This window comes from Lathyrus oleraceus, chromosome 6 (genome assembly GCF_024323335.1).
Source record: "Lathyrus oleraceus cultivar Zhongwan6 chromosome 6, CAAS_Psat_ZW6_1.0, whole genome shotgun sequence".
Classification (NCBI taxonomy): Eukaryota; Viridiplantae; Streptophyta; class Magnoliopsida; order Fabales; family Fabaceae; genus Lathyrus; species Lathyrus oleraceus.
Genome location: NC_066584.1, coordinates 165336107 through 165360993, shown reverse-complemented (window position 1 = coordinate 165360993; position 24887 = coordinate 165336107). Strand labels below are relative to the sequence as shown.

At 37.4% G+C, this 24887-nt stretch overlaps 1 protein-coding gene and 1 pseudogene across 1 annotated transcript; both read right to left on the bottom strand.

The window, feature by feature from the left end:
- Positions 1-12370: 12370 nt before the first annotated feature.
- Positions 12371-16026, bottom strand: LOC127097635 (DNA replication licensing factor MCM7). Its single transcript, XM_051036131.1, has 11 exons — positions 15958-16026; positions 15794-15870; positions 15661-15694; positions 15110-15571; positions 14829-14953; positions 14555-14614; positions 14238-14461; positions 13881-14058; positions 13203-13345; positions 12788-12965; positions 12371-12524 (listed from the first exon to the last, which is right to left on the bottom strand). The coding sequence occupies exons 6-11, from the start codon at positions 14558-14560 to the stop codon at positions 12456-12458; spliced, it is 798 nt and encodes a 265-aa protein (XP_050892088.1). The 5' UTR covers positions 14561-14614; positions 14829-14953; positions 15110-15571; positions 15661-15694; positions 15794-15870; positions 15958-16026; the 3' UTR covers positions 12371-12455.
- A 74-nt stretch (positions 16027-16100) lies between these two features.
- LOC127094566 (uncharacterized) lies at positions 16101-20326 on the bottom strand (annotated as a pseudogene).
- Between the last annotated feature and the right edge of the window lie 4561 nt (positions 20327-24887).

The following is a 24887-nucleotide window of genomic DNA, read 5'->3' as shown; positions in this document are numbered from 1 at the left end:
TCACTACTAACCGTGTTCACAATCTGTCTACAGTGGTCTGGCAACGGGTTGGTTATGACATTAGGTCCTGCTTCATAGAATGACAAAACCTTCTGATCAATAAGCTCGTGTACTCTTGATTGGAGAGGCCAAAAATCCTCGGTAGAATGACCTATATGCCCGGCGTGATAGGCGCACGAAGCATTAGGGTTGTGCTTTGCATGATACAGGAATGTAGCAGGTGGAATCTCCTTTGGCACGATTGCTCCTTGTTGAACACGATATGGGAGTAATTGAGCATATGACACAGGGATCGGGTCACGATGAAGACGCTTTCTATCAAACCGTCTGCGCTGACCTTGACTATGGTTTCTGTTATCTTGCTGATTTTGAGAAACTAGAGCCTGTAGAGGCTGCTGATATTGCGGTTGGTATGCAGGTTGCTGATATTGAGGAGCGGCAATGTACGAATAAGGGTAGTATGGTATAGGAGCCATAGGTTATTGAACTTAGGGGTAGACATTTGTTATCACAACGCTTGCCTCAACCTCTTTCTTCTTAGTAAAACCCTGAGATTTCTTGGCCACTGGTTGGCTGTCAATACTAGCAATCTTCTCGGTTTTCAGCCCATTCTCGATATGTTCTCCAATGGTCACTATGTCGGAAAAGTTGGATGACGAGCTACGAACCATCTTCTCACAGTACAAACCTTGGAGTGTGCCCATAAAGATATCAACTAATTCAGCATCTGTCAATGCAGGCTTAACTCTCGAAGCCATCTTACGCCATATCTGAGTGTATTCTTTAAATGTTTCGCTGCTCTTGCAGGATTGATTTTGCAGTTGTAACCTGGTGGGAGCCATGTCCAGGTTATATTTGTATTGCTTGAGAAAGGCTTCAGACAAGCCCTTCCAAGATCTGATTTTACTGCGTTTTGGGCCTATATACCAATCTAAGGATGCCCTAAATAAACTGTCTTGAAAATAATGGATGAGAAGCCCATCATTATCAATGTAGGATGTCGTCTTTCTACAATACATAATGACATGACTTTTTGGACATCTTAAACCTTTGTATTTAGATAGGTCTGGTGTTTTGAACTTAGGAGGAAACACAACATTAGGAACTAGACATAAGTCCTTAACATCCATACCATAAGCAGAGAAACCTTCAATGGCTCTAATTCTCTCATCTAGTAACCGATAGTCTGCTTGTCTATTCTGATCTGAACCAAGAGAAATCTGTAGCAGTTTAAGGATTAGCTTGATGATTGGGAAGTTGAACACCCTAAGGAGTTGCCTGAGCAATGACTGGAGTAGAAGCAAACTGGGGATCCCCTTGAGGATACATTAATCCAGGATTCCCTATCTGACCAATATTCTAACCATACTGACCCTGATATGGAGCATAGGGTGCCCCAGGATACACAAATAGATGTGCAACAGCAGAAGATGCCCCAGGATAAGAAGGAGGTATCTGAACACATTGATTCAAATTTTGAACAACAGGTTGAGTAGCTTGAGGAGGAAGACAAAAATGAAGGGTAGGACCTCTGTACTCATCTTCATTATCATTAGGAGTTTCAACAATTATCGGTGCAGAAGTTTGAAGAGCCTGTTCTAGGTTGATCTCACAATTGTCAGCATTAACCATTTGAGGAGAGTGAGTGGTCATGCTCCAAGGATGGGCAACATAATTCCCATTGGTAGGATGAACAACGAACGACTAATATGGCATAAAAGCATTCCTATTAGAAACTTGGGGAGTAAAGTTCGGAGGCAACACCCAGGGATAGGCAGCAACATGCCTACTAGGACCCGACCGGTAGATAGGTTGGCTCGCCACAGGTTGAATTATAGTATCCGCAAAAAAATCAACAGAAGTTGTAACAGCAATGGCATTAGTAACCACAACAATAATAGGATTTGCAGCAGAGATTGAGGTAGTAGCCTTCTGAGCTTGAAGGTACTCCATTATGGTGTTCATCTTACCTTGTAAGATGTCCATTCTGCCTTGGAACTGAGCCAAGGTTTCCCTGTAGGTAGCATTCTCTTATTCTAGATCTACCATGATTCTCGACTTGTTAGCTCTTGTGAAGTACTGGTGTTGAAGATTCGCCATCTTTCTGGCTGGAGAAAGGATAAGGTGTGCTTTTTATGATTGATAGTCATGAGATGTAAATGCATGAATGCACATGTTAGGGATGGAATGAAAATGATTATGCAACACCCATAGATTCAAAGCATTGATGGCATAATAACTCAGGATCAAAACTCCAGCATATATACAGCAATGCAAAAATGATATGCAATAACTTATGTTAACAACATGAAAATAATCCGGATAATCTGTGTACACTGCCCGATATAGGATCAAAAGTCTGACGTCCATGAGAATAGGGTATGTATAGGCTATGGTTTCCTGCAGAAAAATCCCATATCCCCCTCACAGGTAGGTTCTAGTCTTCAAAGGCAACCTAGAAATGTTACTAGAGTCGATGACCCAATTCGAGATACCATTGCCTTAGAAGAATGGCCCGTCGGACAATGATGCTCCCAAAAGGATCTACTATAGGTGTGACGTCTCGTGTCAACCCTAACCGCGGAATAACTCCATGGAGGTCAAACACGACTCTAGTCATATTGCTATTTTGTGTATGTACTTAAGCTCGGGTATAGAGCTTCTCTCTCATGTAATTTATCTCAATCCAACAGGGAGTATAATAGATAATATACATAACAGACAATATTTAAAGCAGTAAAGAATGCGATAAATAAAGTGAGTACAACATAAAGGTAAACACGTATAACAAGCTAAAACAACCTAAACTAGGCTCAAATCCTTTTGGCGACTAGGAAATGCTTCAAGAAGTAATTTCCCCAGCAGAGTCTCCAGCTAAAGCTAGCGGAAATATACCCGAACGTATCGCACACTCGAACATACAACAGAGTCGCCATAGAACTTTGATTATTCTCGAAGGAAAGGGAAAACATCGATAAAACCCGGGGGAAAGAGATATGCTGGGTAAGGAAGTCGGTTATGTAAGGGGAAGGTATTAGCATCCCAAACATCCATGATACTCCATGGGAACCATTTTGATTATTCTCGCTCGAAGGGGTGTTATCTAAGGATTACTCGCAAAAGAGTCTTAGAAAAGGAAAATAAATAGATAGAGTGCTCGATGAGGATTGAGGCCTCATGCTTACGTATCCTCATAGTGCAATGAGGAATTCAAAGCTCCGTAGTTCAAAGAACTAATGATGGAAGGTGAAAAGAAGTTGTGATTACAGTATGGTCTGAACCAAAGGATTGTGTTTTGAACTCCAACAAGGGTGAAAACGTGAACCTAAGAGTAAGGTGGCTATCACCAGTACATGGGCTAGCATGGATGTCGCTATAGGGTAGTGCCGAAAATACGAAGAAATAAGTGTTTTAGGGTATGGCCCAAACATCTCTTGGTTCACAAGATGACGCAAGAAGGAGCACAAAGAGGTAGTGTATTTGGCTCAAAGGTTACTGATATCTCACGTGAAGTGAATGAAGGTAGAATATGAATACACCATGGAGATGGATGGATGAATGCCCTAAGGCAGGAATACTGAATAAGTATGCTCGTGGAGGATTCGAACCCTCGTGCCTACGTATTCTCATCGTGCAATGAGAAAATCAGAGCAATCTTAATTCAGCCTACTACGGTTGAAACAGAAGGGAATGAGATTGATTTGCTAGGGTACAATACCCGTCAAGGCTGAAAATGAGTGTCAAGGTTCATGACCTTCAAGATAAGGAATCAATACCAGAGTTTAGAACTGATGATGTCAAGGAACTGCATTGCCAAGGTTTAATACCTTACAGGGTGAAGAGAATCAAGTGCCAGAGTACAAGACTCTCAGGGATGAGAATTGAATTGAATAACTAAGCTTTAACACCTTACAAGGTAAAGAGAACACATATGCCAGAGTCCAAGACTCTAAAGGCGAAGACCAAATCGAATAGCCAAGGCTTAACACCTCACAAGGCAAAGAGGAACACATGCCAGAGTCCAAGACTCTCAAGGCAAAGATGAAAATTGGATAATCAAGGTTTAACAGCTTACAAGGCAAAGATCAAAATCGAATAGCCAAGGTTTAACACCTTACAAGGCAAAGATCAAAATCGAATAGTCAAGGTTTAACACCTTACAAGGCAAAGAATAGTGCCAAGGTTTAACACCTTAAAAGGAAAAGAATTGATTGGAAGAGGGTATACAACCACGAGTTGCTAATAACAAAAGATGCTCCACTATTGAGGTGTTGAAACATTGAGGTTTGCTCGAAGAAGACTTGCCAATTGTATGATTCAAATTGCACTAGAATTTATGAATAAGGGTTAGTGCTTTGAATAGATAGAGCCTATGCCCTGCATGCAAAGTCACTCTAGACAAGGATAGGAGAAACTCCGTCTCATCATTCCTTATTACTTAAGGCTCGTAACTTACAACTCGAATCAAAATTAACAAGTTGCTGATAGGAGATCCTGCGTTGATCTTGTTGATGTTGTGCCATTTATTGTAGCAGAAAGACTTGACAATCATGTAATTGAAATTGTACTAAAGTCTATGAATAGAGGCGAATACGATGAGCCACAAGTCAAACGTCTCGCACCCAAAGATATCCAGGATGAGTGTAGGAAAGCTCCAGTCTCATCCCTTCTCTATTGCTTAAGGCTCGTGCCACACACTTTGAGTTATGATCGACAAGTGTTGATTATTGATCTTGGTGATGTCATGTTGTCTGTTGCATTGAGAAGGCTTGACAGTTGTTTGATACGAATTATGCTAAAGCCTATGAATGAGGGCGAATGCTTTGCATAGTTGGGGCCTACGCCCCATACGCAAAGTCATTCTAGACAAGGATAAAAGAAACTTCATCTCATCATTCCTCACTGATTAAGCCTTATAGCTTACAATTTGAATCGCACTTGCTAAGTGTTGACACATTTGTTGTGCTTGAGAATGTAGTCCATTTTGCTAGCTATGCTTGATTGATGTTGACTTGAAGTCTTGATCTTGCATTTGAACCTTGAGGTTTTGAGCTCCTGAGATTAAGCATATCCACAATAGCTTGAGCGTAATGAACTTGCCATATCGAGTGATCAAGGGTCTTTTGATCACTTGAAATAGGCTATGGACTTACATCACAGTTACAAAGGATTTGGTTGACCAAAGTGTCCTTTGATCAACGTTAAGTAGTGAAAAAATAATAGTTGAATAATAAATCTATTGAATTTATTAACTAAATAAAATCAGACAAATCTGATTAAAGCCCTAAACTAAGGGATCATAATTGAAAATCAAGATTTAGGCCCTAAGGGAAAAAGAGTCATTATGCAAGTTATTAACATTGAACTAAATTTATAATCATGCCAAAAATTAAAATAAATTAAATTTAACAAATCTAAACAATTTTAATTTCCTAAAAGAAACTAATTGAACCTATTAAACTAATGAATTCCAAAATTTAATTAGGTCTAATTACACTAATATCTAATTAGAATAAAATTCTAAAAAAGTATATTAACTAGTCAATTTTAATATTTCTAATCAAGATTAATAAACCTAAATCTAATCATAATATCTAATAGAACCTAATTAGACTAATCCTAACCTAATTAATCTAATTTTCTATCTCTAGTTTCTTATTAAAAAGCTTATCCAAATAATGCAACCTAAACATTTTTTAATTAAAATTTCCTAATTTCTAAAATTCCAATTAATATTTATTAAAATTCCTAAAATTCTAATTAACTCAACCAAGAATCTAAAATTAATCAAGTCAAATTGGGGAGAAGATGAAGAGACTATCATATGCATAAAATTTAAAAGTTTAGAGTTGAAAATATCTGACCAAATGGGTAACAATCCAATTGATAAGTATGTCAATAGAAACCCAGAATTTTCTTGAACTTTTAGAATCAAGCAACACACAAATGCACAATTATATTATCTTGAAGAGAAAGGCATCAAATAAAGATAGTCTCATCCAAGCTTATCCACTCCATGATCTTCTTCAAAGATAGCCCATGCAACAGATGAATTCCACAAGTCACAGGTTCAAAATAACAGCTACACCATGATCCTGTTGCAGATGAATCTTAGAGTGATCTTCAAAGATGTATCAGATAAATTTCAAATTCCCAAGCACTTGGTTCTTCAACAAGTTGGCATTGGCAAATTTGCATGATTGGTTTCAGTTTTGTAATGGTTTAAGGTTGAAGGTTAAAAAGTTAATTTGGATTCTTTGATGAACATTGCAATATTTTTGAATTGAATGGGATTATTGAAGGTAAAGATTTGCAGTGAATGTTGAATGGAATTGTGGAAATAGAATAGAATTGTTAATGCTACTGAATTGTAAGTTAAAAGGTCGTTTGGTTGTTTAAATGGATATTATGATTAAATGGTAAATGGATTTGGATATCTAATCTAAAAATTAAATAATCAATCCAATTAGAATGAAAAAATCAAGTAAAATTAATTTTAAAATCCAAAATCCAATTATAATTAAAATCAATTACAATTAATTTAGAAAAAATCAAATTAATTTAATTAGAATCAATTTGATATTAAAATCAATTTAAAGAATCTAAAATTCATTTGAAATTAATTTCAATTAATTTAAAGCTTGAACCATTTTTAAATTAAGATCAACTTAAAAGTCAATTAAAAATTAAATTGAAATTCTGCAAATGATTTGAAATTAGACTTGATTTGAGATTAATCAATTAGAAATTAAAAATCAAATGAAATCAAATTAAAATCCAAGATCTAATTAAAATCAATTAAAACTTAATTTTGAATTAGAAAAAACAATGAAATCAGAAGCACCATGATCCAAAAGGCATAGATAATGATCGATGTTACTAAAGTCGAGACAAAAATGGACTTAGGAATGAATGGTTGACTAAAGAGTCAAAAGTTGACCAAAGTCAACTAAGAGGCGTGAATTAGGGGTTTCGTGTGTAAAAATGGGCTAGTCACAAATGCACTAAAGACCTGAATCAAAGACCAAAGACTAATGAATGGGTCGGGATTAAACCATGAACTAAATGACAAATCAAGCAAGAAGACATGTAAGTCAAGAGCCTATTCCCCAATGAATTAGGGTTTCATATATACTCAAGGCGGAATGAATACCCCAAAGTCAAGAACTAGGGTTTTGAAACCATATAATGAGCAATCCTCAATTACCAATTTTGAATCTATAGATTGACCAATGTCAGTATGAGTGCATATGAATGAATCATGGATATGTGCAGATGAATCTCAAGTCATATGTCAGACGAAAAGTGAAAAGGGTAGGGAAAGTTTTCGGGTATGACAGTTACCTCTATTTAATCAGCTTAAACCTGAATGGTCGAATTGCGAGAGCTTTTTGGGTATTCGATGTATGAGTGGATTAAATATTGAAGTATCCAAAAATTTGCCCGGTTAGAACGGTCGTATGGGATATAAGGAATGGCAATTTGATTTTTATAGGTTCTTCTGTTGGATTGTATTGATGTATTATGGGGATATTGATGGAAAATGATATGCATGTTATATGTATGCTTTATTATTTTATGAAACCTGAGGCCACATATGCTAATCAGAGAGCCCACAAATTCCAAAATATCTTTTCCAACAAGGGGTTTCACAAATAAATCATCAGTTCAAAAACTAGAAATAAAGTCAAACACGGAGGTTTGAAAAAGAAAGGTCATCAACCTTACAGGTTGGGAAAAAGGTTCGTCAATCACGTAGATTGGAAAAGATTCATCAACCACGAAGATTGATAAATTTTTTATCAACCATGAAGGTTGGAAACAAGGTTATCAACCCTAAAGGCCGGAAAAAGAATCAACAACCATGATGGTTGGAAGAAGATTCAACAACCACAAAGGTTGGAAACAAAGATCGTCAACCCTAAAGGTCGGAAACAAAGTCTATCATCACCCTAATGGTGGGACAAATATTCAACAACCATGAAGGTTGAAAACAAAGATCGTCAACCCTAAAGATTGGAAAAAGGTTACCAATCCTGAAGATTGAAAAAAAGGTTTGATCGGTCACCATTTCCATTGAATTCCCACCGTTAATCCGACATATTTTCATCACTTTGGTAAGATTTATGTTTGTTTATAGTTGCTTCAGAGTCATTTATCATGTTTTGTTGGTTTGGTATCGCATTGCATTTGATTACAAGTTTATGTCAAAAAGATCTCTTTTACGCTTCGTTTGGTAGTGTTATTGTTACAGGCTATTGCACAGGTTTAAAATCATTAATAGTGAAGTTATGGATATTCAGAAAGGCAAAAATATGAAGAGACAGCAGGTCAACACAGGCACCCGTGTGCTACAACACTGCCCGTGTTGTTGGTCAGGCAAAGCAAAATAGGAGAAGAAAAACAGAGATCAACACGGGCACTCGTGTGGTGACACACGACCGTGTTGTTTAAAACAGTGCATTAACACGGGCACCCGTGTGGAGGAACACGTCCCGTGTTGTTGCCTCTGTAGCTTGATTTGAAGATGCCCATTTTGGAGAGCACACACGGGCACCCGTGTGTACACACACGGCCCGTGTTTTTGGGCGCGGCTTGGAAACCTCAACTTTAGCTTTGTGAACCTATTCTGCTCATTAACGGTAGTTTGGACCTTTTGCTTGGAAGAAATTCATCTGAAGTTATTAGAAGGCTTGGAAGAGAAAAGAGAAAACACTTTTTGACGGACGAAAGAAAACACGACATTGAGAAGATAGCTACTACGGAGGATTCGAAGACGGCGAGATTCAAGGGTTCCGACCATTGAAGATCCAAATCTCCTAGTTCTTTGTAATGTCTAATTTTCATACTATGATTTCGTTTCCTACTATGAGAGGCTAAACCCCCTATGTTAGGGGGGTGGTCCTGATTTGATCGTATGTTATGAATTTGAACAAATGATTTCCTTATTACTATGTTACTTATTTCAATTCAATTGTGTGATGTTATTATGCATTTGTATCGGACAAATACAAATTGATCTATGACTATCAATAACAGGATTGTGATTGTTAGGGTTTTCACACAATTAGGTTTATGATTGCATCATCTAGGACTAGTTGTAAACCACCGCAAACCTTGATATTGTTTATGATTAAAACCAATGATTAATTGAATGGACACTTGAGTAAGAATTGGTAGTTTAATAGTTTCTTCCTTAAGGACTTGAGGAAGAACATTCTGAGGTTAGGTAATTGAATGTTTCATGCGTATTAAGGAAATCTTGACTGAATTCTTAACTGGTTAAATCAACCACTCACCCTAGCATGTTTTACCTTGATCACTTATATTTTTACTATCTTTTGTGCTTATTACTGAAATTCCAAAAAACACAACCAAACCATTATCTTTTTGTTCTGATAGAATCCAAATAAAATAAGTATTTCCTACGCAATCCCTGAGATCGATACTTGGAAATAAAACTCCTTATTACTACATCGGTAAAAATAGTAGACTTGCTATTTTTCCGATCAAGGTTCTTCAACCCCGAAGGTTGGAAAACAGGGTCATCGACCCCTAGAGGTTGGAAAAAGATACCAAGCAAACCAAGCAAGTTGGATTTTGGAAGAATCATCAAACTAGTTGTTTTATAAGGCACCAGACAAGTTTGGAATTTGAAGATGCCAATAAAATACTGGACTTTGATTTCTCTGATTCGCACACACGGTTCCATGCTATGCTAGATGAATGATATGCATGAGTGAAGTGACATGATTAATACATAATGGTGATTTATGCAATGGTTAAACCAGATGCTCATATAGAGGGCGATGGGAATTTTGGGCTAGGATAAGATCATCCAGACATGAATCCCTGACACCTAATTCAAGTTGAACAATCGTTATCATTATATCTGAAACATGGAGAGAGCTTGTACCTGCATAGTCTTCCTCTACCCCAATATGCCAGATATATGCACCAACTACCCCAGTTACAAGTTGTGAAGTAGTGTCATTATCTGAGTATCTCAAACCGGTTTTCCCCTACGTCTTGGAACTGATCCTCTTGATTAATAATTCTTGGGAGTGATTGACTTCTCGTGCTCAAGAGTCGGGCTGCCCCAATATGAAATGAAGTAATTTTGCCCCTATCCGGATGATTCAAATAGATTTTTAGAATTTCAATGTATTTTCCCAAGATTGATTGTACCTTGTAGAGATATGAACCATGGGATATCAGGAATTTGATCAACTTTCCCATATGTAAGTTTTCTTAATGTCAAATGACTGTTCGAATGTAAAATGCTCATTTTAAAAATGATAATTGTAATGTCATGTTCATGCAAGTTTTGAAAACTCAAGTGTGTTCACTAAGATTATGACATCTAGTGAACAAATCACTGATTAAAATTACATATCAGTATCAATACAAAAAACAAGAAAATCTTTAGAAGTCAGCTTAACGCGATCTTACCATAGTATGCTTTCAAAATAAACCATACTTCAATTAGGTCTTTTGAGGGTTGTAATGTGGTCTGGTTCACAGTTTTAGAAAGAAAGGATATAAGGCTCAAAACCTAATTTAACCCGCCCATTTTTTGTGATGTTCTCCAGTCCTACATTCAGTTAGCTTAAAACAAGCGTATGTCTTTCAGAAAAGGATTTTGGATATCAGTAGTGATGGTTAAGGAACCCATTGAGAGCTTGGAGCAATAGTTACTCACCTTCTTCTCTTATTTGCAGTCTCTTGCTGAGGATTTTGACGTTGATCCTCTATTTCTTTTGTTTTGTTTACCCTTATTTTTTCCCGGGTTGATCCTTTGGGTCTGAAGCCCACCAGGACACCCTAACTTTTGCCTAAGTCAATCTTGTTTTCAAGCCTTGACTTATCGGGCTTTTCGTTTGCTTTTTTTTCATCTCTTTTTTCCTTTGTATTGGAGAAAATCCTGTGATACTTTGCTTTTTTTTATTCATTGCACGGTTCATGACTATCTCACCCTTTTTATTGGTAGGGGATAACCATTTTGAATTTGTGATTCCATCCTCTTGAGAGAGCTATGATTTGATTGATCACTTCATGAGATATCCTCCTTTTGAAATTTGAATGCAAGTTCAAACTAACTGAAGACTACCCTTTCCCTAGTTAAACATGAGGGTTGTATGTGTATAAAGAAAGAAACTCCTACTTCAAGGCCCAAAGGGGTTGACTAGGGATTAACTTCCTTATATCTCCAGTGTTTAGGGATGGAACAATGCCTTACATCATTAGCATAATCTTATTTGAAAGCATACATGCAACGATCTTGCGCATTTTTAATTGCATCATTCTCTTTTGATTTTATTTGACAAATAGTTTGATACAGATAAAATAAAATATGAGTGAACACGAATGGATTTAAGCAAAACATGCACATTTATTTCATTATTTTTATCATCTGAAAACCAGACAAGTTTTAGAAAGGAACAACAATTAACAAACAAGAAAATATTACAAATGAGACATGGTTGAATCAATATGATATTGCTAGCCTTAATACTCCTCTGAAGAAGAAACTGAGTCTGAGCAATCTTCACGACTAACCGTGTTCACAATCTGTCTACAGTTGTCTGGCAACGGGTTGGTTATGACATTAGGTCCTGCTTCATAGAATGACAAAACCTTCTGATCAATAAGCTCGTGTACTCTTGATTGGAGAGGCCAACAATCCTCGGTAGAATGACCTATATGCCCGGCGAGATAGGCGCACGAAGCATTAGGGTTGTGCTTTGCATGATACAGGAATGTAGCAGGTGGAATCTCCTTTGGCACGATTGCTCCTTGTTGAACACGATATGGGAGTAATTGAGCATATGACACAGGGATCGGGTCACGATGAAGACGCTTTCTATCAAACCGTATGCGCTGACCTTGACTATGGTTTCTGTTATCTTGCTGATTCTGAGAAACTAGAGCCTGTAGAGGCTGCTGATATTGCGGTTGGTATGCAGGTTGCTGATATTGAGGAGCGGCAATGTACGAATAAGGGTAGTATGGTATAGGAGCCATAAGTTATCACTACAACAAACAAGACCTTAGACAGCGCTTTTTTTAGCCTTAGACAGCGCTTTAAAGCGCTGTCTAAACCTCCGCTGCTAAAGGTTTAGACAGCGCTTTTTTAAATCTTAAAAGCGCTGTCTAAGCCCCCCCCCCCCCCCTTAGACAGCGCTTTGGCCAAAAGCGCTTTATAAGACCCTCTTATTTTAAATTTTTTAGGTATACCTTAGACAGCGCTTTTGAAAAGCGCTGTCTAAGCCCCACCCCCTTAGACAGCGCTTTGGCCAAAAGCGCTTTCTAAGACCCTCCTATTTTAATTTTTTTAGGTATACCTTAGACAGCGCTTTTCAAAAAGCGTTGTCTAAGCCCCCCCTTAGACAGCGCTTTTGCCTAAAGCGCTTTCTAATCCCCCCCTTAGACAGCGCTTTTTACAAAAGCGCTGTCTAAGGTATACGAAAATTTTTGGCAACACCAGGATCCCCCATCAAACATATATGTAGATCTCCTCTAATCTGCAATTAAATGAAATTTATAATATTTAGTTATTTAGTTGTGTACTCCAACACAGACAACATAAATTAAATCAAAAGCAGAACAAACTTAGCATAAAGTTTGAGGGAGGAAATAAAACAAAAATTTCATACAAATCACTAATACCGTTACAATTTAATAAATGATATCATGTCTTTATCCCTAATAATTCAACATGATTATTTTTATGTAAATCTTAAGCTCCATTAAACATGTGCGCTTCAAATAATATGAAGTTTATTACCTTCATTCCATCTTTCAATTGCCGGTGGGGTGCACCAACAAGAAGCAGCAGCAGTGCTTTCTTAATATCTTCATGTCCAAAAATTTCAGGAGCTAGTGACCTTGCCAGCTTATCATAGATATCACCATCTTCTGCTAAACGTTTGATCTGCTCTTCCTCATCTCCTCTAAGTTCATATCTATGACACAATTAAATTATTAGGAAGCTGCATGTAACTACATTCCCCAAACTACTGTAATAAGATTAACTAGGCATAAATTTCATTGCGCGCAAACAAGTCATGACAATATCCCAGTAGACAGCAACCCAAGCAAAAAATGGAATAAAAAGTCCAAGAAGCACTGTTGTATTGGAAGTGGGGTAAAAATAAAGGGATTGGTTATTATAAAATAAAAGATCTGCAAGTGTAACTTACTCTTCATATTTTTTCTTAAAATGAGAAACAGACATGGCCTCTAAGTATGTGTCAGCAACTAGGCCAGCACGCATTGCTCTAAAACCAACATAAGGTATAGGAAGAAAAATCCCTGATAGTTCAACAACATCACCCGGAGCTACCTGATAATACACAATGAGCAAGTTAGTAAACAGTAGCAGAAATATAGCCAGTTAAACTTCAATATGTACACCAAATCATTGTAATTATTAATCATGATTAGTGCCCTGGTGTTTTATGAGATAACTTTATTCATATGATTGTCAGGTAAGGTCAAGTTCATATTAAAGGAATACAACTATGTATTGACACATTTCAGGTACTTGATAACAATTGACATAGTAATGTTAGTTCAGTTCCATTGGAAGGGAATAGCAAACCTTTCTAGTGAGTTCTCCCCTAAGATGAACAGTCATTGTTCGAGGAATATGACCCTTTGGAACATGTTCAGCTAACTCTTGGAAAAAAATCCATCCCAAAAAAATCCATCCCAAAAATCTAACAAAGTTTAATCATACTTATAAATAAATTATAGTAGTAATACTTAACATAGTTGGTTAACCTTCTGACCTCCAAATCCTAATCCAGATACCAGAACTGAACAATTTCATTTCCTTTTCTATATAAAACAGTTCTCGCATTACTCTAATAAACTACCTGGTAGATTTCAAAGCCACAATCCTCACAGGTGTACACAGCAACCTGCATCAATGGTTTGACATCAGAGCATCGAGTGACTATACCAGCTAATCTTACAAGCTGGCCAATGTTTGAAGCTTTCACCTCCCTAATTGTAAAAGGCCGTCCTTTAGAAGATGCTTTAACATAAACTTCACTGCAAAATAACCCACAAATGTTTCAGTGGGTCTCACATATAAAAGCCAAGGCCAAAAATTAGCACAGAAAATAGCACAGAAAACAGGTTTTATAATTTTTATGAAACAAATTAGCACAAAATAATACATCATTACAAAACACTAGTAATTGAATAGCCCAAAAAATCTGGAGTCTTACAAAAAGCGTTTGATTTCAGAAGGCATCTTCTGGTGCGGGTCAGACCCATCAGCACCTTCAGTTCCTTCATCAGACCTCTGAGTCATCAAAATGTCATGGTCATCATCAATAAACGCCTCAGTAGGCTCCGGCATGAGCTCATCAATGGCATCAGCAAAAATCCCTACATATCTTCGAGTATTCTCAGTAACTCGCGTCAGAAATTCCTCATCTAGATCCTTGTACTGGAAAAAACAAACACATCAGTTAAAATCATCAACGGTAACTAAAGCTTAGAACGCACAATCACAATACAGTGAAAGGTCAATAAAACTAACGTTCATTAAGTCGTCGAGATCAATTTCAACAGATCGAGTTTTGTGGTTCGCAACATCTTGCTGAAACGAAAGTAAACAAAAAAAAGTACAAATTAGGGTTAACAGTTGACAGTGCGATAGTACAAATTACTCTGCAAAATCAAGATGTTGCAACACGTCAGTATCACGATTGTTCAAATCCCGCTATGCGATAGTGCGATAGTATCGCTATCGCCGACAATTCACAACATTTTTGTTCAAAGCATGTTAAACTATAATTGAAGGTTCCCCGTACCTCAAGAAATCTGAAAATGTCAGGCAAAAGTCTCCTTCACACACAAATGACAACAACCAATTGAGGAAAAGAGAGTGAACTAAAAGTAAATAACTATTTCATCCGGCGGTAAGACCCAAAACCACCTACATATAAACAAGTAAAATTTAGAAAACTACTAGCCAAGGTTTAATCAATCGTCAGTAAACAAGTTCGAAGTTTGGCTGAAATAACTTTTAGCCAAACTTTAAACTTTAAACCATAACAATTGAATTGAAAAGGCAAAAAATCATAACAATGACCTCCATAAGAAGCACTGTAGCATGCAACAGCACAAGTCTGAATAATGGTATTCTCCTGTCTAGTGAAAGGTTTTGAAACAATATTTGCTTTCTCAAGAATCTTAGTCCAAAGTTTAATGAACACAAAACCAAGAAGTGCAACTGAAACATTGAGATTAGGGACTAAACCAGTTGTGAGGTTCAGTTTCAACACAATGACACTATAAATTAAGCCAATAAAGATGCTAGTAATCAGTCCTCTAATCACAGAAATTATTGCCCAACTCAATCACAGAAACAAATAGATTAAAGTAAATAATGATGAATATTTACCCAAGGATGAACACCAGGTCGAATAATAAATCTGGCAAGAAATATAACAGATGCAGCAACAGTAGACGGCAAGAATCGTATACATTCATAGTCCAACAAGCTTAGCTCAGCAAGGTAATTGCATAGAAACTCCATTTGCAATTTTGAAGTCTGATTTTGAAAATACAAACCACAAATCAATAAACATAACAAAGGTTTCTAAAATGATCAATAAACAATTCATGAACATTTTCACTTACCTTTTGATTCTCAGTTGCAAACCCAATAAACTCACTGAAACACAGAAATTGAACAATAAAACAATTAGTCCAATTACTTCAATTTCAACAAGATTTTAGATGTCCAAACATACATTAAAAAAAATGAACTTACTTTAGAAATGTGTTAACATGAGGATTGCCCATTTCAAAGTTTAGTGACTTAAGTATTTCAGCTTCCATTTTTATAACCTACATTAACAGTAATTTACATTATAAACAAAGACATGTAATAAAAATGAAATTATCTAACACCAAGTATATGAATAGGGTATTTACCTCTTTCAACTCATAGGTGTTATCAGTAATGTGACAGAAATCAACCGCCTTTGGTGGAGTGATTTCTTCATATTTCCTACATACCCAAAACGAAATTGAATGCGTAAGCTAATTAACATCGCAACATAAGCGCAATTTAATCATAAATTGAACAACATGCGGTCGCATTTGTCATAAGCGCAATTGAGAAAATGTTAACAGCTATCTTCTCCACCTAAAGATTAAGCTAATCTATTTCATCTTGTCCTGAAACATGGGTTTTTACTAAGGCGAAGAACAAGAAGCAATGCGTCTACAAACAAGGAGCTACAGCAGCTACAGTTAGTACCTCCATAAGGGTAGCATTTTATCAGACACTTCAATCAATTCAAACCATGATATCCTGCCGAATCCAAAAGTACTGCTTTAATTTGCTCGGGGGGAACATCCTGACCTTCTCTGCATTGCTGCTAAGAAACAAGAAAGGGTATAAATCAAAACCATAACTTACAAATTACAAATGGTAGAAGAAAGCCAATAATACTTGACTCAAAATATTTGAACTCAAAAGACTTCAGAACAAACAACCTAGAGAAGCAATTAAACATCAACAGGCAAGCATCATAATAATAGAAAGCAAGGAAGGCTAATAACAGATATGTTTAAGTGAAGTTTGGAACTCGAGAAAGAGCTATACCTCGGCTCTGAAAACATCCAAAGCAAAGCCATTGAAACAACTAATAACAGCTTGTTGAACATCCAATCCAAGGTTATCCAAAGCCCTCATGGTAGATAGCAAAAGTCCTGGTCTTCGGGTACAAAACATATGAATGTTGACCGCTCTCCCTTCCCTTACCCTAACTTCCACCTGTAAATTTCAGAAACAAAGTCAAAACGACATCCTCAATTACCATGCAAATAGTTTGCATTCATGTACATACACTTGTTTGCTATGTTACTGATCCATATGAAGGAAGCGTGAGTTGTCGTGTCGTGACAATAATTTACATGGTTTGCAAGCCACAAGCTATAAATCTGATAGATTCTTAGAACAAATTCGTGTTAAGACAAACAAAAATTACCTTAGGAGATTGGTTTTTGGGGCTTAGCAAGTCACCAGGATATAGATCTTCCTTGACTCGGCAAGGAAGAGTCGGTGGAGTGGGTGTCAATGGGTGAAAGCTTGCACTTGCAGAAGGTTGCAGCAATGAGCCAGGAGGAGTTGATTCCAGTTCGTTATGAAGATTGTTAATCCGCTGCAGTAGCTCCTTCAAGTATTCAACTGCATCACCAAGTATTGAAGCCCTGTCCATCTAACAAGCGAAAATACCCAACATTAGCATGTTCTACTTCCTAAGTTGTTCAATAATACATAAAGGAAAATGTATTGATATGCTACCATTAACAGCAACAAGATGACATCAAGTAAATAGTCTAATTACACATCAAGATAACATTATTGATATTTCTACATGGGTGATGAAGGCTGCATCAGTCGCGTTTGACAGCAATTCGCTGCGATATCAAGAATCAAAACTCGACCACAACCATTATCGCAACCTCAATTTAAAACCTTGATAGAAACTAATATAGCAAACAGAATTTCTGGAAAAAGAAAAAAAAAGGAATGGATTTCTTCTTCCATACCTTGCTAATCTTTGGCACAACAGACCTAAGCATGTACAACCTATCATTGAGTTTCTTCCTTCGACGCCTCTCGACCATGAGATTTTTGGCAGGAAGCCCCTTCTTCTTCTTCCCCTTTTGATCTCCACCAGTAACAACAGTCCCATTGGAATTGTTCAAATCATTTCCATTCTCATCAGAATCATAATTCAACTCAGAGAAATCCTCAACATCATCCTCACCACCACCATTTCCATCTTCCTCCCATTTTTTCTCCACCTTTCTCTTCTTCTTGTTCCCCACCGTCTCCAATCTCGGAATCTCCAACGCCCCTCGCCGCTTCTGAAACAGCGTGGTCGGCTGCTGTTATTGCTGCTGCTGTTGAGGTTGCGGTTGAGAGAGCTCAAGAGGCATAGAAAACGAAGCACTAAAAGGTGGTACAGAAGCATCGAGTTCAAGAGTCGGTGGAAACTCGGAAGCGGAAGTCAGGTCGAGGGAGGCACCCATAAAAACAGGTGAATTGGAAGCGTTGGTGTTGTTGTTGTTTCCCATAAAGAATCCATTTTCGAATCCCATTTCAAAAGGGTTATTATTGCTGTTGCTATTGTTGAAGAAGTAGTTGTTGTTGTTGTGGAAGAAAGGGTGTGGATTTGAAATAGAATCCATGGTGTTTGTGTTTTGGTGCATGAGAAAATTATCATTAGTAGAATTGGGATTTGAAACAAACGGAACAACGTTGTTGGTTGTTGTAGTAGTGGAGTTGAGGTTGTAGAAGTTATCAGGTTCGGGTTTGAAGAAAGGGAGAGAGGTAGTAGAAGCAGCCATGGCAATAGCAATGGCAATGTCTTGGTCGTCGTTGTTGTTGTTGTTGTTGAGTTTAGGTTCGGGGTTAGGGTTTAGGGGAAGAATCTTTCACACAGGATAAACAAGCTCTGATTGAGGGTTGGAAGAAGGGGGAGTGGATTTGGGAGAAAGAGAAGCAAGCTCTGATTGAGGGTTTGGGAGAAGAATGTAGGATTTTTAGGATTTGGGAGGGAATAACTTTTTTTTCGTGACATGGAGGGAATAAAGACTTTAGACAGCGCTTTTGGTTTTAATTTTTTTTTTAATTTAAAGACTTTAGACAGCGCTTTATCAAAAGCGCTGACTAAGGTCTATATTTAAAAGCGCTTTCTAAAAGCGCTGTCTAAGGGGGGGTCTTAGACAGCGCTTTTAGAAAGCGCTGTCTAAGACCCCCCCTTAGACAGCGCTTTCATTATTTTTTTGGAACATTTTCCGTGTTTTATTTTAATTTTAACCTTAGACAGCGCTTTCTTTTAAAAGCGCTGTCTAAGATGCGCTGTTAAAAAACCTTTTTGGCGTAGTGTATTGAACTTAAGGGTAGACATTTGTTATCACAACGCTTGCCTCAACCTCTTTCTTCTTAGCAAAACCCTGAGATTTCTTGGCCACTGGTTGGCTGTCAATACTAGCAATCTTATCGGTTTTCAGCCCATTCTCGATATGTTCTCCAATGGTCACTATGTCGGAAAAGTTGGATGACGAGCTACGAACCATCTTCTCACAGTACAAACCTTGGAGTGTGCCCATAAAGATATCAACTAATTCAGCATCTGTCAATGCAGGCTTAACTCTCGAAGCCATCTTACGCCATATCTGAGTGTATTCTTTAAATGTTTCGCTGCTCTTGCAAGATTGATTTTGTAGTTGTAACCTGGTGGGAGCCATGTCCAGGTTATATTTGTATTGCTTGAGAAAGGCTTCAGACAAGCCCTTCCAAGATCTGATTTTACTCCGTTCTGGGCCTATATACCAATCTAAGGATGCCCTAAATAAACTGTCTTGAAAAGAATGGATGAGAAGCTCGTCATTATCAATGTAGGATGTCGTCTTTCTACAATACATAATGACATGACTTCTTGGACATCTTAAACCCTTGTATTTAGATAGGTCTGGTGTTTTGAACTTTGGAGGAAACACAACATTAGGAACTAGACATAAGTCCTTAACATCCATACCATAAGCAGAGAAACATTCAATGGCTCTAATTCTCTCATCTAGTAACCGATAGTCTGCTTGTCTATTCTGATCTGAACCAAGAGAAATTTGTAGCAGTTTAAGGATTAGCTTGATGATTGGGAAGTTGAACACCCTAAGGAGTTGCCTGAGCAATGACTGGAGTAGAAGCAAACTGGGGATCCCCTTGAGGATACATCAATCCAGGATTCACTATCTGGCCAATATTCTAACTATACTGACCCTGATATGGAGCATAGGGTGCCCCAGAATACCCAAATAGAGGTGCAACAGCAGAAGATGCCCCAGGATAAGAAGGAGGTATCTGAACACATTGATTCAAATTTTGAACAACAGGTTGAGTAGCTTGAGGAGAAAGACAAAAATGAAGGGTAAGACCTCTGTACTCATCTTCATTATCATTAGGAGTTTCAACAATTATCGGTGCAGAAGTTTGAAGAGCCTGTTCTAGGTTGATCTCACAATTGTCAGCATTAACCATTTGAGGAGAGTGAGTGGTCATGCTCCAAGGATGGGCAACATAATTCCCATTGGTAGGATGAACAGCGAACGAATAATATGGCATAAAAGCATTCCTATTAGAAACTTGGGGAGTAAAGTTCGGAGGCAACACCCAGGGATAGGCAGCAACATGCATACTAGGACCCGACTGGTAGATAGGTTGGCTCTCCACAGGTTGAATTAGTATCCGCAAAAAAACCAACAGAAGTTGTAACAGCAATGGCATTAGTAACCACAACAATAATAGGATTTGCAGTAGAGGTTGAGGTAGTAGCCTTCTGTGCTTGAAGGTACTCCATTATGGTGTTCATGTTACCTTGTAAGATGTCCATTCTGCCTTGGAACTGAGCCAAGGTTTCCCTGTAGGTAGCATTCTATTATTCTAGATCTACCATGATTCTCGACTTGTTAGCTCTTGTGAAGTACTGGTGTTGAAGATTCGCCGTCTTTCTGGCTGGAGAAAGGATAAGGTGTGCTTTTTATAATTGATAGTCATGAGATGTAAATGCATGAATGCACATGTTGGGGATGGAATGAAAATAATTATGCAACACCCATAGATTCAAAGCATTGATAGCATAATAACTCAGGATCAAAACTCCAGCATATATACAGCAATGCAAAAATGATATGCAATAACTTATGTTAACAACATGAAATTAATCCGGATAATCTGTGTACACTGCCCGATGCAGGATCAAAAGTCTGACGTCCATGAGAATAGGGTATGTATAGGCTATGGTTTCCTGCAGAAAAATCCCATATCCCCCTCAAAGGTAGGTTCTAGTGTTCAAAGGTAACCTAGAAATGTTACTAGAGTCGATGACCCAATTCGAGATACCATTGCCTTAGAAGAATGGCTCGTCGGACAATGATGCTCCCAAAAGGATCTACTATAGGTGTGACGTCTCGTGTCAACCCTAACCGCGGAATAACTCCATGGAGGTCAAACACGACTCTAGTCATATTGTTATTTTGTGTATGTACTTAAGCTCGGGTATAGAGCTTCTCTCTCATGTAATTTATCTCAATCCAACAGGGAGTATAATAGATAATATACATAACAGACAATATTTAAAGCAGTAAAGAATGCGATAAATAAAGTGAGTACAACATAAAGGTAAACACCTATAACAAGCTAAAACAACCTAAACTAGGCTCAAATCCTTTTGGCGACTAGGAAATGCTTCAAGAAGTAATTTCCCCAGCAGAGTCTCCAGCTAAAGCTAGCGGAAATATACCCGAATGTATCGCACGCTCGAACATACAACAGAGTCGCCATAGAACTTTATTTATTCTCGAAGGAAAGGGAAAACATCGATAAAACCCGGGGGAAAGAGATATGCTGGGTAAGGAAGTCGGTTATGTAAGGGGAAGGTATTAGCATCCCAAACATCCATGATACTCCATGGGAACCATTTTGATTATTCTCGCTCGAAGGGGTGTTATCTAAGGATTACTCGCAAAAGAGTCTTCGAAAAGGAAAATAAATAGATAGAGTGCTCGATGAGGATTGAGGACTCATGCCTACGTATCCTCATAGTGCAATGAGGAATTCAGAGCTCCGTAGTTCAAAGAACTAATGGTGGAAGGTGAAAAGAAGTTGTGATTACAGTATGGTCTGAACCAAAGGATTGTGTTTTGAACTCCAACAAGGGTGAAAACGTGAACCTAAGAGTAAGGTGGCTATCACCAGTACATGGGCTAGCATGGATGTCGCTATAGGGTAGTTCCGAAAATACGAAGAAATAAGTGTTTTAGGGTATGACCCAAACATCTCTTGGTTCACAAGATGACGCAAGAAGGAGCACAAAGAGGTAGTGTATTTGGCTCAAAGGTTACTGATATCTCACGTGAAGTGAATGAAGGTAGAATATGAATACACCATGGAGATGGATGGATGAATGCCCTAAGGCAGGAATACTGAATAAGTATGCTCGCGGAGGATTCGAACCCTCGTGCCTACGTATTCTCATCGTGCAATGAGAAAATCAGAGCAATCGTAATTCAGCCTACTACGGTTGAAACAGAAGGGAATGAGATTGATTTGCCAGGGTACAATACCCGTCAAGGCTGAAAATGAGTGTCAAGGTTCATGACCTTCAAGATAAGGAATCAATACCAGAGTTTAGAACTGATGATGTCAAGGAACTGCATTGCCAAGGTTTAACACCTTACAGGGTGAAGAGAATCAAGTGCCAGAGTCCAAGACTCTCAGGGATGAGAATTGAATTAAATAACTAAGCTTTAACACCTTACAAGGTAAAGAGAACACATATGCCAGAGTCCAAGACTCTCAAGGCGAAGACCAAATCGAATAGCCAAGGCTTAACACCTCACAAGGCAAATAGAAACACATGCCAGAGTCCAAGACTCTCAAGGCAAAGATGAAAATCGGATAGCCAAGGTTTAACAACTTACAAGGCAAAGATCAAAATCGAATAGCCAAGGTTTAACACCTTACAAGGCAAAGATCAAAATCGAATAGCCAAGGTTTAACACCTTACAAGGCAAAGAATAGTGCCAAGGTTTAACACCTTACAAGGGAAAGAATTGATTGGAAGAGGGTATACAACCACGAGTTGCTAATAACAAAAGATGCTCCACTATTGAGGTGTTGAAAGATTGAGGTTTGCTCGAAGAAGACTTGCCAATTGTATGATTCAAATTGCACTAGAGTTTAGGAATAAGGGTTAGTGCTTTGAATAGATAGGGCCTATGCCCTGCACGCAAAGTCACTCTAGATAAGGATAGGAGAAACTCTGTCTCATCATTCCTTATTACTTAAGGCTCGTAGCTTACAACTCGAATCAAAATTAACAAGTTGCTGATAGGAGATCCTGCGTTGATCTTGTTGATGTTGTGCCATTTTTTGTAGAAGAAAGACTTGACAATCATGTAATTGAAATTGTACTAAAGTCTATGAATAGAGGCGAATACGATGAGCCACAAGTCAAACGTCTCGCACCCAAAGATATCCAGGATGAGTGTAGGAAAGCTCCAGTCTCATCCCTTCTCTATTGCTTAAGGCTCGTGCCACACACTTTGAGTTATGATCGACAAGTGTTGATTATTGATCTTGGTGATGTCATGTTGTCTGTTGCATTGAGAAGGCTTGACATTTGTTTGATACGAATTATGCTAAAGCCTATGAATGAGGGCGAATGCTTTGCATAGTTGGGGCCTACGCCCCATACGCAAAGTCATTCTAGACAAGGATAAAAGAAACTTCATCTCATCATTCTTCACTAATTAAGGCTTATAGCTTACAATTTGAATCGCACTTGTTAAGTGTTGACACATTTGTTGTGCTTGAGAATGTAGTCCATTTTGCTAGCTATGCTTGATTGATGTTGACTTGAAGTCTTGATCTTGCATTTGAACCTTGAGGTTTTGAGCTCCTGAGATTAAGGATATCCACAGTAGCTTGAGCGTAATGAACTTGCCATATCGAGTGATCAAGGGTCTTTTGATCACTTGAAATAGGCTATGGGCTTACATCACAGTTACAAAGGATTTGGTTGACCAAAGTGTCCTTTGATCAACGTTAAGTAGTGAAAAAATAATAGTTGAATAATAAATCTATTGAATTTATTAACTAAATAAAATCAGACAAATCTGATTAAAGCCTTAAACTAAGGGATCATAATTGAAAATCAAGATTTAGGCCCTAAGGGAAAAAGAGTCATTATGCAAGTTATTAACATTGAACTAAATTTCTAATCATGCCAAAAATTAAAATAAATTAAATTTAACAAATCTAAACAATTTTAATTTCCTAAAAGAAACTAATTGATCCTATTAAACTAATGAATTCCAAAATTTAATTAGGTCTAATTACACTAATATCTAATTAGAATAAAATTCTAAAAAAAGTATATTAACTAGTCAATTTTAATATTTCTAATCAAGATTAATAAACCTAAATCTAATCATAATATCTAATAGAACCTAATTAGACTAATCCTAACCTAATTAATCTAATTTTCTATCTCTAGTTTCTTATTAAAAAGCTTATCCAAATAATGCAACCTAAACATTTTTTAATTAAAATTTTCTAATTTCTAAAATTCCAATTAATATTTATTAAAATTCCTAAAATTCTAATTAACTCAACCAAGAATCTAAAATTAATCAAGTCAAATTGGGGAGAAGATGAAGAGACTATCATATGCATAAAATTTAAAAGTTTAGAGTTGAAAAGATCTGACCAAATGGGTAGCAATCCAATAGACAAGTATGTCAGTAGAAACCCAAAATTCCCTTGAACTTTTAGAATCAAGCAACACACAAATGCACAATTATATTATCTTGAAGAGCAAGGCATCAAATAAAGATAGCCTCGTCCAAGCTTATCCACTCCATGATCTTCTTCAAAGATAGCCCATGCAACAGATGAATTCCACAAGTCACAAGTTCAAAATAACAGCTACACCATGATCCTGTTGCAGGTGAATCTTAGAGTGATCTTCAAAGATGTATCAGATGAATTTCAAATTTGCAAGCACTTGGTTCTTCAACAAGTTGGCATTGGCAAAGTCCTTTAGCATAGGAATGTTGCCTAAGTTCTAAGTCCATTTGTCCAAGATCAAGCCAACAGTCCACTCAAAAGTTTTTTAGGGTTTTTGTTATTATTATGTACATTAATGGTCAAAGACCACACAAACAAACAAAGTATACACAAACAAAATATATCACACAATATGGTCCAAATGGACAAAGTGAAAATTACATTAACATAAACAATTAGAATGATATGTATAATGGCAAATGATATAAAATGCTAA